We start from the raw sequence: 16,028 nt of genomic DNA on the forward strand, positions 1-16,028 counted from the left end.
AATGTGATTGAAAAAGTAGACTTAAGAAGGAAAAAATAAAAAAAAAATAAAAAAAAATGCAGTAGCCAAAAGCAGAAAAAATGCCATAGCTTAAAAATGTCCCAGCAATTCCACCTCTTCAGTCTGTAATTTCAAAATTTCAAACAAGAAAATACCAGACAGGGCTGAAATTGCCACCTGCTGGTCAAAAAAAAAAAAAATCCAAAACAAGTATGAAACAAGGATGAATCATATTTGCGTAAAGGCACTGTATTTGCTTTTTATTAATAATAATTAAAATAGATATTTAACTGCAATAATCCTACCAAGCAGATCTATTCATTTTATGGTGAATACATCCATACATTTAAATTTATGTATGGTGTGTGCATACTTTTTAACATTCAAATCATTTTGAACCAAAAACAGGGTGGGAGATATCACCATTAAACATCATCTCATTAATTCATTCACAGGTTAATTCACAAGTTCACTGCCATTTTATATTTAAATACCGATTCAATCAAGGACAGACAGATGGATGGATACAACAAGTGAACAATTATATAATAACCCTAATAAGAGTGCGTTAAGATAAACTCAGATTACAGCCTACAAGGAGGAAATACACACAGACATGTGGAAACATTAGACACAGGTCTCTGGTCCCTTTATGGACAAACAAATAACAGCCATTCTGACCCAGGCAAGGAGAGGGCATTAAAACAGCAACCCTCAGAGAATATTACAGAAAGTCAGGACAGCGATCACCAGAGCATATTGAATAATTACATGCTGAGTGTCCAGCATCTCGCATCTAGTGATGAAGACCTGATTGAGGCAGTGTGTGTACAGTTCTATTTACAAAATAGCATCTAAACAATGACACTAAAGGCACAGGTGGCACTAGAAGAACATTTCTAAAACTGAAACTCTTTGCCCTTCAAATGAATAGGTGCTTGTATGCGTACATGTGATAGTGAGCGGGACAGGGAGAAAGACAAGCTGCTTGTTCACATCTGTCGAAATCGCTTCTCTACAGGAGCTTGTTAGCTCTCTGGTTGGCTTCGTCAATTCGAGCTTTATTCATGTCAGCCTGAACAAAAGAAAAGACAAAAAGAACAAAAACATTAGCTATATTTTATTTAAACATATATAATATTTATAAGCAGACAGAACACTTTTTTCCTTTATGCAAGTTATGTTTCTATGGCACAGTATTAGAAGTCATTAACAAATAATCTCTTTTTCACTTTTTTATAGGACAGTGCAGCACATCGTGGCTCAGTAACAAATCAAACTGAGGACTATTCATGTCCTGGCTGAATGTGTAATAGATATGAGGAGTAAAATACTAATCAAAGTCAAAACATGACTTTGAAATCAAACTAGGCATCTCATTTGATGTTTGTGAACTATTGAGCTTTAGACTTCTTCCATGGCTGCCGTTTACGTTGCGTCAAAGGGCAGTGTAACACACTTGCCATGTGCTGTCTTCCGCATACATGAGCTCACAGATACACACAATTGGCCAGTGTCGCAGTGATTGGTTGACAGGGAAGATCACAGACAATTTTGCTTCCTTTGGCATCGGAAACTCGCAATCTTCCATTGACAGGTTTTTCTTTTGTACCACTCAGGAGCGAGACACAGTTTGTTTTTAATGGTAGTGTATGCACCCAAAGCAGCAAAGTGTGCCAATACTTTAATCTTCAGTGAGTATGCGAAGAACTTCGTCAGAGAATGTTAAAATCGCGTTCCAACCTTTTGTGATTGTGATAAACCTAAAGATGCAGATTTTTCTTGTCTCAAAAGGTAGGAAATGTAAAACAGAGTTGAATATCACCAACAAGAAACATAGTTGGTAAATAGATTAAAACTAATCGGAAATATTAACCTGTGATATAATTTTGCGATTGTTTCCTAAAGCCTTCGGGAAAATGACGACTAAAAAGAGTAAAAATAAATAAATATATTGCTGCACTACTACTGGAGACCGCTGTACCATTCGGTCTGGGGAAAATATTCCAGCCAGAGACATTATCAGAATCTGTTGCTGCGTTTGAACAATCGATGGTCTGCACCATTTGTAGCGTCACCTGTATGACTCTGAGCACAGGAAACCAAATTCAGCATGGGCACCTAAACAAAAATACACTCACTACAAGTGGAAAGAGTGACAAATTTACTGAACTGTGCTGTATTGCACCATCTGGTGAAAACACTCCATTATAGCAGCTCAGTGCACAGCAGTAAACCAGTTTAATTGGGTTAAAGCCAGCACACACCTTCTCTGACAAATATACGCCGTAAAACCTTTTTTTTTTTTTTTTTTTTTTTTACATGCATTGGACCACATGGTACAATACATTAATGAGAGTAATTTAATATTCAGCAACGTTCTTAATGGCTGACACACAAAAAGCTTCGACCTAATAAATGCTTAAAACATATTAATGTACAGTGAACTTGCCTTGTCATTAATGCGGTCAATAGTCTTGTTCTGTTTGTCAATCTCATTGCCCATGTCCAGAGCCATGTTCTTCAAATTCCCAATGATGCTGCCCACCTGCTCCAGGTTCTCCTCCATCTCATCTTCACGGGCGTCATTCATTACTCTGCGGAGAAGCACTTTTATTGTATCATTTTATACTGTGAGAATAAACTTGAATAAAAGTGAATAAAAGATCACATAGGAGCAGAATATGATTGGAAAATGGAAAAGGAGATTACATTAGAACCTTAACCACTATTAGTGTGATATATATAATGTTTTTTGTTGTTTTTTTGTTTTGGTATAACCTGTAATAATTATGGGAGGGTGAAATACACTACAGCACTATTATTGTGAGGCTGTGAGCAGACAATGTCAATGCATTGGGGAAAATTGCAACCATAAATGTAAAAAACAAAACAAAAACAAATAAAAACCCCTAAGTCGCTGGTCAGACTTTCATAACAAACAGCCCAAAAGACCTTGACTTGACTCCCACACAGTCGCGTATCCTAAGCGGTCGTGGCAACTCTGATAAGCACACCTCAAACCATCAGATTTATCTACACAGAGGAGCAGTGTTGAAGCACAATCCAAAAATGTAATAAAAGAAATTTTTTAAATAAATAAATAAATAAATAAATAAATAAATCAAAAACCCTTAAGGGACTTGCAATTTTATGTTTCAAACAGAGAAGGCGATAGAGAGGCAAAATTTCAGTACAGAAGCTTTAAAGTAAATAGTAAAAGTATAAATCTAATACACTAGTTGGGGTTTGTGACTGAATCAGTTCAGTGTTTAGTGCACTGTTTTTTCTTTATGTACTATGTTTATATCAGTTGTTCACAAATTTCCGCATAGAAATTCTAGAGCATTATTTAAAAAAAAGTAATTAACTTGTTACTGTTAGCTACGCGCTGACAAAACCTAAGATTATTTAAAATGGATAAGGTTTTAGATAGAGGATGCAGTCTCTTAACTGAGAAAGGTAATACAGAAGAGTCTAGTATGGAAAAAAAAATTATTTTGACGACTCTGGGGGGCCATAAAGGGATGCACGCTACACAAGAGGGACCTCACGCTGAAAAAGTTTGAGAAACACTGGTTTATATTAGTTATTATAACTTCGCTATTATGTTTTTTTTTTATAGCGACATTACAGGTGACATTTACAGGTGTCATCCGTGTACCTCTTTACATAGGGACCGGAAGCTGCTGCTGTTGTTGCCTGGCCATTGCGGTAGTTGGCTGGTTGGCTGGAAACCACGCCTCCATCACCTCCCTCTGTGCTGGCATTTTCACTTCCAGCGCCCCAAGTGCGCTTGTACCGCCCGTCACTCTCAATAGACCTCACTCTGAAAAACGAGTAGCGGTAACATTCAACATTACTGTCAACTCACATTCAAGTGCTTCAGTTGAAATGGAATCAGTACGCTTCTTAGTATGGGTCACAAATAACCGTTGCTAAGTTCTGAAATACAGCGTTTTAAAAATCAGCATGACGTTGTTGTTTTTTGCAAGAAGTGTAATACATTTTAGGGTTCAGAGCTCAGCTCATACCTATCACAGGGACAGACACACAGGCCACAGCACTTTGACAGGTCGGTCAGGTTCTTCTCAGCCTGTCTCATGTCCTGATTGATCTGATCCATGCCTTGCTCCACATGCCGCAGTTGTTCTTTGTAAATGTCACAAGAGGAGACAAGCATAAAGCAAGAGAGCAGAATTATACATTTGCTAAAATTAGGGATGCATTCATACTGATGGTATCCTTCATCTATCCAAAATCTTTGCTCATTACTTGTACACATGAAAAAATACTTCAATGCTAACATATAATACCACATAATACTATGAGGCTAGTCTGCATTGCTGCGCTAATGAAAAGATTATATGAACTGACCATATTGATCATGGACATATTTCACAACTAATGATGGGAATCGATGCAAAGCAGACAAGTAACCTGATGTACTCAAGTATACAATAGACATCTTAACATCCAGACTTCTCAAGCATCTTAAAAATTCAGCAGGGGTTCACTGTTAGCAGCACATGGCAGAAACCACAATGTAGCAAACGCTGCCTAGGTGCGAAAAATGTCTACAAACAACCTAGATGAATGAAAATAACAGAAGCTCTTACCAAGTATATTGTTCATGACCATCAGCCACTATTGGTCCTTGATAATGAGGGATTCCAACAATGAGAATGAAATGTACTTTACTTACAGGTCTGCGAAGTACAGATATGAAGTGGAACAAGGTCTGCTCTTCTACACCGTAGCCTGATTCAAGTAACTAATGTAGCTAGCTAACGCACTTCATTTAGGATCGACTACATAATGTTAGAAAGAAAGAGTCTAGTAGAAACACGATGCCCACGACTGCTTAATACCATGTAGGTTGCTCATTTTTGTATCAGGATTGAAATCCACAAGTGTCAATAAGTGTGTATTCATACTCGCACACAGTCTGAAGAAAATGATATTGAAGCATCTCCATCTAAAATGATTTGATGAAAACAAGCCTACAGAGTGGGAACTTAAAAATTGAAAGCAGAATCAACAGCTGGATTCACTCACCTCCCTGCTGATCCAACATGACTATGGTTTTATTTCCCGTCTCCCTGCTCTGAAAATGTGAAAACGTGTGAGAAGACAACTTGGCTCAAAGGATCAATTATCTGGAAATAAGTGATCAGGGCACACAACTTTGTTTTAGATCTACATTGTTAATTTAATGGAGGTAGTTAGGACAATTGAGGCACAAATGCTCTCACCTCCTCTGCCATTTGCAGCATCCGTCTAGTGCTTTCAAGAGACTAGGGGGAAAAAAAAGAAAAAAAAAAAAAAAAAAGAGTCAGAATTACAAACAGCACCCCATTCCTATCCTGGGGAGATCACATGCAAATACATAGGATTAAAGAGATCAAGTGTCAAACAGTTAGTAAGACTCTTTGTTGCTAAAGATTGGCCTGAGGCTGGGTGTGACTGCTCTGGCTCAATGTTTTGAAGGCTGAAATGCACATTACTGAGTCAGCATTACACAGGTTTATCCAAAAAAACATCTTCGTTAAATTTAGGTGTGCAGCAATTATTGGCACCGCTATGAATTCGTGTGTGAAAAATATATTTGAAGTTTTCCCAGTGATATTTTACCTTTTTTTAAGGAAACCTTGGTGACTAGGAACAGGAAATTGTTCAACCATGACTTCCTATTTCACAGAGGTAAAAATATGAGGTAACACATAGGCCAAATTCCCTTGGTCATTCATAACAATGGGTCAGACCAAGGAATATAGCTGTGATGTGCAGCAAAAGGTTGTTGAGGTTCACAAAATGGGAAGTGGCTATAAGGAAATAGCACAAGCATTGAAAATGCCCATTTCCACCATCAAGGCAATAATTATGAAGTTCCAGTCAACTGGAAATGTTATGAATCACCCTGGACGAGGACGGGTGTCTATATCGTCTCAACGCACTGTGAAGAGGATGGTTCGAGTGGCCAAAAATCTCCAAGGATCACAGCTAGAGAACTGTCGAAGTCAGTTGCGTCTTGGGGTCAGAAAGTCTCCAAAACTACAATCTGAAATCACCTACATCACCACAAGCTGTTTGGAAGGGTTTCACTTAAGTTTGGAAATTTCATTTAAGCAAATTAATTCTAAAACATTTCCCCCCCATCTTTACCAATAATGCCAATAATTCTGGAGCCGAAAGTACAGATGAATAATTGAATAACTGATCATTCCATGTAACTTCACTGGGCACTACATCACTAAGTCACGGTTTGTGACTTTTGTTCTGAACATCTTCACAGGATATAAGAAAAAAAAAAAAATATATATATATATATATATATATATATATATATATATATATATATATATATATTAGTAAAAGTAAAGTTCAAGACGCTAATCTGGAATTTAATCAATGAAATATCAGATCTACAGACAGAACACATGGAAAATTAAATGCTGCTGTACGTCCAGCTGGATACTATGTTTATTTTGCATTTTTATTAGAAAGCAGTTAAGTACGAACAGACCCAAAGGTTAATTCCCAGAAGTCATTGAGAAGTCTATTTAGATAATTATGGCCAGGATTTGGCTACATTTTTCTTTCTATGCAATACTATGGGCTAAAAATTTAAATGATGACTTTACAGCTCCAAATACATAGTATTGAAACTTTCCTCAAAAGAGCAGACATGGAATGCCCATTAAAAATATTAAGAGGAAATGGATATGGGGTAGATGTGAAGCTGTTTCTAGGATTGAATGCAACAGAATGAAAATAGAGATTGAACTAAGACCTTACTCTGGAATTGCAAACAGCAACATGATGTTGAGGAAGAAGTGAAAAACAAAACAGTTCCTAGTGTAAGACCACTGTATACTCACTAACCAAAGCATGTGGAGGAGAAGACAAAAACACCCCATGAGTGGTGGTAAAGGTGTGACATTATCAGTTTACCCAAGTTGTCCTTCATGAGCAAAGACCATCTTTCATGCTGTTAGTACCCGAGTTGGGTTATGCACAGCAGAAAAAGCTCATCTCAGTCCCTCAAAAGGCACAGAAGAGAAACGCAGGAAAGGGAGGAAAAAAGCAAAAGAACAAGAGATTACAGAGATTAGAAACTTTTTAGGACAGAAGCATTATGTGGAACGATCTGTATATAATGTGGTTACACACCATCAATGATTATCTGTCAACTATTACTGCTCAAAAGAAGAAAGCATAAGAGGAAAATGAAAAGGCATAAGAGAAGAGAAAAGAAAAAAGAAAAAAGCTGACTATTAAAAAAAAAAAAAAAGACATCAAATTTAAACAATCTTTGCAACATGGTAACAGACAACATACCTCATCAGTCACTTGGTTTGCTCTCATTGTGATATCTTCCACCGACATGTCGGCCATCTTGCTGCTGTCGAAATTGGCTGGTTTGCCTTTGGCACCAAGCTCTATACTCTGGGGTCTGAGGGTCAAAGGTAGGAGGTAAGTTAATAAAACTAAAAAAAAAAGAGAGAGACGACACAATCACAACCCATTAGGAGTACGATTTTTGATTCTCTCTTTTATAACCTATGACTGTTACACAGATGCTTCATTTAGCATTATGGTGTATAATCATCTGTTTACAGAACAAAATGGAACTTCAAGAGACGGGGTTAAAGGAAGTGAGAAATGTAATGCAACAATCAACGAAGAAACCAAAAGAGATCAACCTCACAGACACACACCCAACACATCCTTTGACACAATTGGCCAAATGCATGTTCTTTAATTAACATGTTCGTCACAGCGTTCATGAGGAACACTTAATTATAAGTTACATGTGGAGTGTGTGTGTGTGAGCACGAGAGAGTAAGTGAGTGAACAAGAACGTGTGTCACACAGCCATCATCTGTAATACCTTTGTGTACTGAAGAGCACTGAAGAATAAAAGATTGTTGAAGGAGTTAACCGAATAACAGGAATGTAATGTCCCTGGAATTTCATTTCACCACGCATTACCTCAATTTAAATTTAATGAAACTTTGTTATTTTCATGGCGCATTCCAAACATTAGTCTAGCAGTTAGTAGAATCAACTTTGTCACAAAATGTCCAACACAGAACTGATTGCAACTCGACACAAAACCAACATATCGGACTGCAAAGCTAGTGGTGAGTAGATTCATTTTGTAATGCTTAAGTAAATCTTAAGTTTTATCTTAGATTTTTTAAATTAATCATAAATCACCACAAACATCCCACAACAAACAAAGGCCGGTGAACTGCAAATACTGATCTCCAAAGAAAATGGTAGTTATACATGTTCACATGTTACACCTGAGATACCAGTGCTCCTGACTCCTTTTGCCCTCCGGACCTGCCTGATCCATCCCGATACCCCACTTCTTCTTGGAGCCTTGTTCACCTGTAAAATCACTCTGCTGTTGGGGATGGCCTGCATGGATAGCCTATACATCACCATGGGTTTACTGTGGATGGTACCACACAGACACCCTAAAGATGACCTAAAGATGATAGCAGTTGCTATGAGCAGTTTACACCCAAGTCTCCATCACTGAGCCGTTGATAACCTCAGTTTGATACAATGGGACTTAAAGATAAAACTCATTCTCAAGTAACGATGCTCATTCTCAAGTTCCTTTTAACGTACTCAGCACTGCTTGACTTTATAGAAGCTATACAGTTATAGAAGAGAAATGATTTATAATTGCACTATCTGGTGTCTCCCTGAAGAGGACGGGTTCCCTTTTGAGTCTGGTTCCTTTCAAGGTTTCTTCTTCTTGTCGCCTGAGGGAGTTTTTCCCTTGCCATCCTTGGCTCTGGCTTGCTCATCAGGGATACGTTGAAATATTAAATTTAAATTCTGATTGCTGGGTAACAATGTCCAATTGTTGAAAGCGCTGTATAAACAGAACTGAAATGAATTATTTGAACCACTGGAGTGATGACAATCACCTGGACCTCGACACCTACCAATGAGCATCGGCACAAATGCAGAAATCTTTCAACAAAGTCATGCAGTGATGTATGACATAGTATTTGCAATAAATACAGTCATCATACAGCAAGTGTTCCAGAGAAAGTTCATGCAGAGGTCAGTGCAGGTCCCGAATGATAAGGAACCCAGGTAGTCATCCAGGGATCATAGAACCACAGTTACATTATGTAACTAGTGTCCAGTTTATTCCCTACTAACCATCAGGGGTGTTGACAATCACCTGGACAAGACATGCCAACAGTGACTGCGTTTACATGGATGACAATAATCCACTCTTAATCTAATTAAGAACATAATTTGATTAAGAAACTACCATGTAAACAGCAACCTTAATCTAATTATGGTCATAATCTAATTAAGCTCTAATCGAATTAAGACAGGTGGATTACTCCTGTTTTACAAGAGAGTTCGGCTGCGTCCCAAACTGCATACTTGCCTACTATAGGCCTGTAGTGGGGAAAAATACATGTATCCCGGCTACTATACAGTAGGTAAGTATGCGATTTGAGACGCAGCCCACGGCTTCAAGCAGTCGTCTATTTGCACGTATAGCATGACTAATAATTAACCGCACTTGAAGCGTTCGTAAAAAATTTAAATAAAAACACCCAAAACTGTATACGGTACCATAACAAAGACGAACTGTATGTAGATACGTGAAATTCTGGAGACGCAATGACGCGGGCTCTTAATCTAATTATGATCAATAACATGTAAAACGGGTACATGACAGGAGTATTCTAAAAGCGACTCATGTAAACACCTTAATCACATCATTACCTTACTTAGATTAAGGTCAGTAATTAGATTACTGCTGTCCATGTAAACATAGTCAGTGTCAGGAGAAGCAGTACTCAACTGGAAAAGTGCTGCACTCAGAACACTGAGAGGTGTCAACCTCGTTAAACCTGAACAAACAAACAAACAAACAAACAAAAAAAAGGGCATTGTCAATCGACTGATTTATAAAACTCAATGATGAGACTCTGGGCATAAATCCTGTATCAAAGTCTCCCCAGAGTCATTTAGCCATCAGCACAGGCAAGGCAAACTGATCTCCAGAGCATGCAGCCAAACAAAAAGGCAGTTTTTAGACTCACTGATTTTGTGTGCATAAAAGCACAGAAAACCCACAAACTAGGTGTTCTTGTATTCAGGAGTGTTTCATGGTGTAGGTCACAGTCCTTGTTGATGATTCAGTAGAGAGCACCAAGCCCACAGGCACAGGGAACCAAATCCTTTCAGCCATTTGAGTTCTGCTGACATCTGTGCAACCCGGGAACATCAGCGATAAAGAAGGGAAGTGTGAGGGTGGGATTAGTTGTGGGCTACTGCATCCTGTCCCGTTCAGAACACCTCTGCCAGGAAGAATCATAAAATGCGTTCATTTGTCATTAGAGGTCCATCTGTGCCTTGCAAAAACTTTCCCAGATCTGTGATACCTCTGCTGGGTACAGAAACCACTGCCCTGGGTGTCAGTGTAGCCGTTGCAAAATTGTACAGTTCTGACAGAAGAGTTGTCCTCAAATGAGGCTAAACATGGAACATGAAACATGCAAGGAGGAAAGAACCATTCGATTTTGTGCCACTCTGTTGGTTCTTTTAACTGACCACCACGACATTGTCTGAGCAAAACATCACATGTAATGTCTCAGAATTGAGAGCAAAGTGAACCACCCACAGCTTCATCTGATTGAAGTCTTACACTCAAGGGTCACATTCTTATGTCCTAGTGTCACCTTGTTCCTCCCCAGTCTGTAAGGGAAGCATCTATGGTGACTGGGTTTGAGATGTCCATCCCAAGTATACAATTTTCACTAGAAAAGCTGTGCATTTTCAGCAAACTAGGGCCTGAGCCCATCTCCCTTCTTCTTCCGTTATTGGTGTTCCTATGTGTGGTATTTGGAGTCCAGCTGCAGGATGATAACCCACTTCTGAAGGGTCATAGCTCCAGCAAGACTATGGGCATTTTTGTTGCAGCTGCCACGATCAGTCCTCACATCCGCAACAAAAAAACGGTACTGCACATGATAGCCTGAGTGAATCTGGCAAGCATAATACTGTCTGCCACATGTTGTAGTAACAGGGTGGAAAACATTCCCAGTGAATCACCTCATGCCAATGAACTGTGTGACCTGCTCCGTGGTGGGGGCACATACGAGCTAGCTGTCCAAGTAGCGCAGCATTCTGATGCCATCTCATCATCAACAGTGGCCGGGGGGGGGGGCAACCTTTAAATCCTACTGTCTACCCTTACCTTAAAGAAAACTTTAAGAAACATCCATGTTCTTTAGAGATACATCTGAGAGGCTTAGCATAAGAAAACTAAAGAATTTTAAGAAACTGGGGTCTTTAAGAAACTGTTTAACCCTGTCAAATCTAGAATTGAATGAAAACTGCTGTCCTTCTTCTGAACAAGGAAGTGAGCCAAGTAGAACCTTGTTTTGAACTGCCAGGTCTCCTTTTTTAATCATATCTGTAATTTGTTCCGATATCAATAAGGTTTCCTAATTCCCGAGGAGGTTGAGGGCTGGAGGTTCAGAGGTGTCTCAACCTATTAGGTGTAGTGAAAGAAGGCATCAGTGAATCAGTGTGAGTGCAGAAAAGAAGTGCAGCACAGAATCTTTGGCTTTAGCTCTTATATTGTCATTATATTTTATATTTTCAGGAGAGATGGGTCTCAGGCTGTCACTACAGTGCCTCTGATGGAGTGGCCAATCACAGAATAAACAATTTCAGCCAGTGAGTCTGCCTCAGCTGGCCAAGGCAGTCCAGTATTTGATAGCATGTACCATTTTTCCATCACATTTTTCTGCTATACACAAAAAATGGATAAAAGGCAGTGATCTCTTCTATGGAACAGACTGAACTGGATGTTCTTTTGTTGAAGTGGCATTACAGATGCCATCTTTGAGACTATAGCTTATCAAGCGTGGGTTATTACTTTTTTTTGGCATTTCACACAAAAAATTGCACCTCGTAAAGCATGACTAGTTTGCTTTCATTTATTATTATTATTAAAGTCTATTGGCTCATATTATGGAAATGAGGCATGATTGATATATGGCAATGCCAACTAACACTTTTTTACGTCTTAAGTAGTCGGTCTTAACCGAAAGCTTTTTACATCAAATCCACTGATCCAATGTCGTATGAGGTAGGGGTGTGAAATGATACACACATATTGTATGAAACAAAAAATAATAAACACAACAGCTAACAAAGTAAATGGTTCGATATTCACTACTAATCCAATGCAATTCAATTAAGATCCGATCCAAGATTCCGTTTATTTAATATTAACATGGATTGATGTATCCTAGACTATCTCTGAAAGAAGCAACAATGTCCTTTATTTTGATTTGTCTATTATTTTTAATTGGTACAACATTAATGAAATCAATTCATTCTCTCTCCAAATCTTTGTTTTATTTTTACAGCAAGGGACTAAAATGCTAAAATGTTGTGAGCTGCGTACTGTGTACGCGGGTCCTAACCATCCTGTATCTGAAGCCAACATTTTCTGTAGCGCTTAAAGGGGCACAGGTCCTTGCAGATAAACTAACCAATTCCTGTGTTTGTTGCCTTCAACCATCTAGAAGTGTGGGGTCGCAAGTTCTAAAAGAAAGCAATGCTAGTGTTACATCTTTAGCTGCAGGCTCTCCTTTGGTTAAAATTACCCCATGGCACCTTCTTAGGTGGGTAGCAAAGTATGTGATGCTGCCAATATATTTTACTGCAGTGTTTCAAGTTTCACATACGCTTTTGTCAAGCCTTCCTGCTGAGCTTTTGTTAACCCATAGTGTTGATATTTAAGACATGCTTGCTCTCGCAGTCTCTCCCTCACAAACCAGGGAATGTGCATTGGTTTTCAATGGCAGTATTGGTTTTTAACCATTTTCTCTTTGATTCGAATTTGATTTGTAAAACATTGCAGCCGTATCAGAGACTACTACACCAATATTCTGATTCAAATTGGGTTTTTTGTTTTTTAATTTACACCACTAGGCTTATGCGAGGATGGTGGGGGCCCTTGTGGGTGTTGGAATTCTTGTGGTGACCTAGACCTGGACGGTCAGTTTAGCTGTGCTGGGCAGAATTATTATTTCCTGACTCGGTTTCCCTTTTCCTATTTCCTGAGTGCCATCTGGCTATGTTAAACTAAACTGTGCATGTTCTACTACAAGAAAGTAAGACTTTTATTGGCTTCTCCATACTCCTTTACCATTTGCCAATCATTTACTCACCGATCATACAGTTGAGGTCACGAGTTTACATCCGCCTTGCAGAATACGCTAAATGTTAATAATTAAAAAATAAATAAATAAAAGGGATCATAAAAATTGCATTTAATTTTTTTATTTCATACTGCCCTGAATAAGCTATTTCACATAACAGATGCTTACATGCAGTCCACAAGAGACAATAATAACTGAATTTACACAAATGACCCAGTTCAAAAGTCTACATACGCTTGATTCTTAATACTGTGGGTTGCATTATATTGTACCTGTATGATAAACAACTGTGTTTATGTTTTGTGAGAGTTGTTCACGAGTCCCTTGTTTGTCCTGAGCAGAAAAACCGCCCACTGTTCTTCAGAAAAATCCTCCAGGTCCTACACATTCTTTACTTTTCCAGCACCTTCTACATATCTGAGCCCTTTCCAACAATGTCTACATGATGTTGAGATCCATCTTTTCACACTGAGGACGACTGAGGGACTCTGACACAACTATTACAAAAGGTGCAAACATTCACGGATGCTCAAGAAGGCAACACGGGGGGTGTAAACTTTTAAACAGAATATAAGAGAGTATAAACTGTTATTATTTTGTTTAAAGACCCCCCCCTCCCTTTCATTTAGCACTGCCGTTCAGAAGCTACATAACTACGTACATGTTTCTTCCAAAGATGATGATGATGATATTATTATTATTATTAACAATTTACCCCGATCATCCTGTTCAAAAGGTTTACACTTTTTAGGAACAAGGCTGTGGGTAGAAATAGCAGGTCTGTGCGTGTCGGTTTTCCTATTTTAAAGATACTCTCCCACTTCCAGGTCTTTTTTCCTTCTAAAGTCAATATTTGAAATTAAATGTAAAAATCAATTCAATCAAACATTGGCAAACAACGGGAACGTGCAACACCATGCCATGTTTGAACAGACTAGCGAGGCTAGTGATCACTCATCTGACGTGTTTCTTCTGATATACCACCTGTACACCAGGTAAACAGTCTAAATATGGAAGAAAAGGGGATTACGGAACGGATAACGGTTGTACCTGGTGATGATTTATAAAAAAAAAAAAATTTAAAAAAAAAAAGGCACACTGGAGATACCACATATCAGAAATGCACGTGCACCATGGTGATCTTGTTTCCCCATGCGAAGAAAGAAACACAAAGACAACAAAATGTGTCCTCTTTTTTCCCAATGAACAAACATTTAGGGTTAGTTTAAGTCTTTTTGAGATGTCGTTGGGCTACAAACTATGATCTACAAGATTTCTTGTAGATGAATGCATTATAACTCATTGCGTTGTTGCATCCACACACACACACTCATCAGACGCTACCGAAATAGGAAACATTTCCGGCTTTTCTACATAAACTGGTTTCCCTGGATGTCTCTTCCACTGACATTCACATCACTCACTGCACTGAACATAATTGTGAGAGTTATTTTTTTAAAAATGACATCAACAACTAAGGCTACTTGTAGTCAAGTAAAGACACTTTCATATTGGAACACAGCCTTCACTAAACTACTATTTATTTACACCAGTGATGAACACATTGCTCCTAAATCGAGATGTCCTGAGCCTTTCTTTTCTCAGATCCATCCTTTCCCATGGGTTGTCAGTAATTTATTTAAGACACATCTAGGATTAGGGGAAAATCTGAAAACCTACTAAAACTGCATTAGACATGAATTGTCCAGAGGGGTTCAACCTTGGGAACTTGCATTCTTATGACGTGGATACACGTGTGAAATGTGTGATGTTAAATAACTGAGCATTTATACAGTGTGAACAAACTGGTCAATAAAACGCCTCTTGCTCTTGGACAGTGTGAACCCACACCAACACCCACACCACCCTGAGATCAGACTCGACTCGTTAGTGCGGAAAAACACCGTGATAGATTCTTATCCCATCACCAGTGCTTTGCTCCAGATGTTCATACTTACTGCTTGCTCATGGTGTTTCACCGTCTTCTTTTGTTTTCTAACTGACAAAAAGATTGATTTGTTTACACCGTCAAAGCAAGCCACTCGGTTCCTGGAGTTTTAGCTCGTGCTAGTAGGCTAGCATTGCTAATAAGTTGCTAGTTTAGCTAAGTTAGTTCCTCTTTACTTTCAGGGCGCAGACGAATATTATCAGTCTTTTATTATTATTATTATTTTTATTCTGTTTGATGAACGTTGTGGTGGCAGAGAGGCGTTAACTCACTACTTACTGCGGTAGAGTCAAACAGGATTTCCCTTTAAAGTCCAAGTTAAGCGTGTGTGCTGCCTTGATCAACTTATCCAAATTCCTTCAGACAAACGACAACTGACTGCGCATGTCCGGTCATATGACAGACATTACTTACTGCGCATGCGTGAATCGGACTCTACTCCTGCAGTCCTTCTTGTGCTCAAACTCAAACCAGGTACTCTTTCCTAAGTAAAAGAATGTCCAAGGATCACAGAACAGATTAAATTTGAAGAACAGGGCAAATATGTACCATCATACAATCTTATTTTATTTGCGCCATTAGAGCTTTTTATTTTTATTGTACACACTGTGTATCATATTAACATCACTTCCTGGATTTAACTATAAAATTGCAGTTAGGTTAAATTGCGTATTATTTATACTTGTTCTGTAGTTTTAGATTAACCCGTTTAAGTGATCAGTCAATTAAGCTTACAACTATGATAATGGAAGTACTCCCTGGTTACACATTTTAACTTCTGCGAACACATCCATCCATCCATCCATCCATCTTCTATACGGCTTATCCTTTTCAGGGTCACGGGGAAA

General features: G+C 38.6%; 1 protein-coding gene across 3 annotated transcripts; it reads right to left on the reverse strand.

Annotated features, from left to right (window-relative positions):
- Positions 1 to 239: 239 nt before the first annotated feature.
- LOC128613104 (synaptosomal-associated protein 23) lies at positions 240 to 15,567 on the reverse strand. Of its 3 annotated transcripts, XM_053633670.1 has the most exons (9): positions 15,460 to 15,543; positions 15,191 to 15,231; positions 7,342 to 7,456; positions 5,256 to 5,297; positions 5,059 to 5,107; positions 4,035 to 4,152; positions 3,665 to 3,829; positions 2,453 to 2,597; positions 240 to 1,075 (listed from the first exon to the last, which is right to left on the reverse strand). In XM_053633670.1, the coding sequence occupies exons 2-9, from the start codon at positions 15,199 to 15,201 to the stop codon at positions 1,016 to 1,018; spliced, it is 705 nt and encodes a 234-aa protein (XP_053489645.1). In that variant the 5' UTR covers positions 15,202 to 15,231; positions 15,460 to 15,543; the 3' UTR covers positions 240 to 1,015. The 3 variants fall into 3 exon arrangements, with proteins under 3 accessions (XP_053489645.1, XP_053489646.1, XP_053489647.1); XM_053633671.1 differs by lacking the exon at positions 15,191 to 15,231 and having other exon boundaries at positions 15,460 to 15,567; XM_053633672.1 differs by lacking the exon at positions 15,191 to 15,231 and having other exon boundaries at positions 15,453 to 15,542.
- Positions 15,568 to 16,028: the final 461 nt, after the last annotated feature.

This window comes from Ictalurus furcatus, chromosome 9 (assembly GCF_023375685.1).
Source record: "Ictalurus furcatus strain D&B chromosome 9, Billie_1.0, whole genome shotgun sequence".
NCBI lineage: Eukaryota > Metazoa > Chordata > Actinopteri > Siluriformes > Ictaluridae > Ictalurus > Ictalurus furcatus.

What these genes read in the sequence shown, in the direction of transcription:
- LOC128613104 (XM_053633670.1), bottom strand. An exon ending in TGCTGCAAATGGCAGAGGAG is followed by an intron (nt 5,108 to 5,255) that starts GTGAGAGCATTT and finishes TCACATTTTCAG; the next exon opens with AGCAGGGAGACGGGAAATAA. An exon ending in TGTGTCTGTCCCTGTGATAG is followed by an intron (nt 3,830 to 4,034) that starts GTATGAGCTGAG and finishes CTCGTTTTTCAG; the next exon opens with AGTGAGGTCTATTGAGAGTG.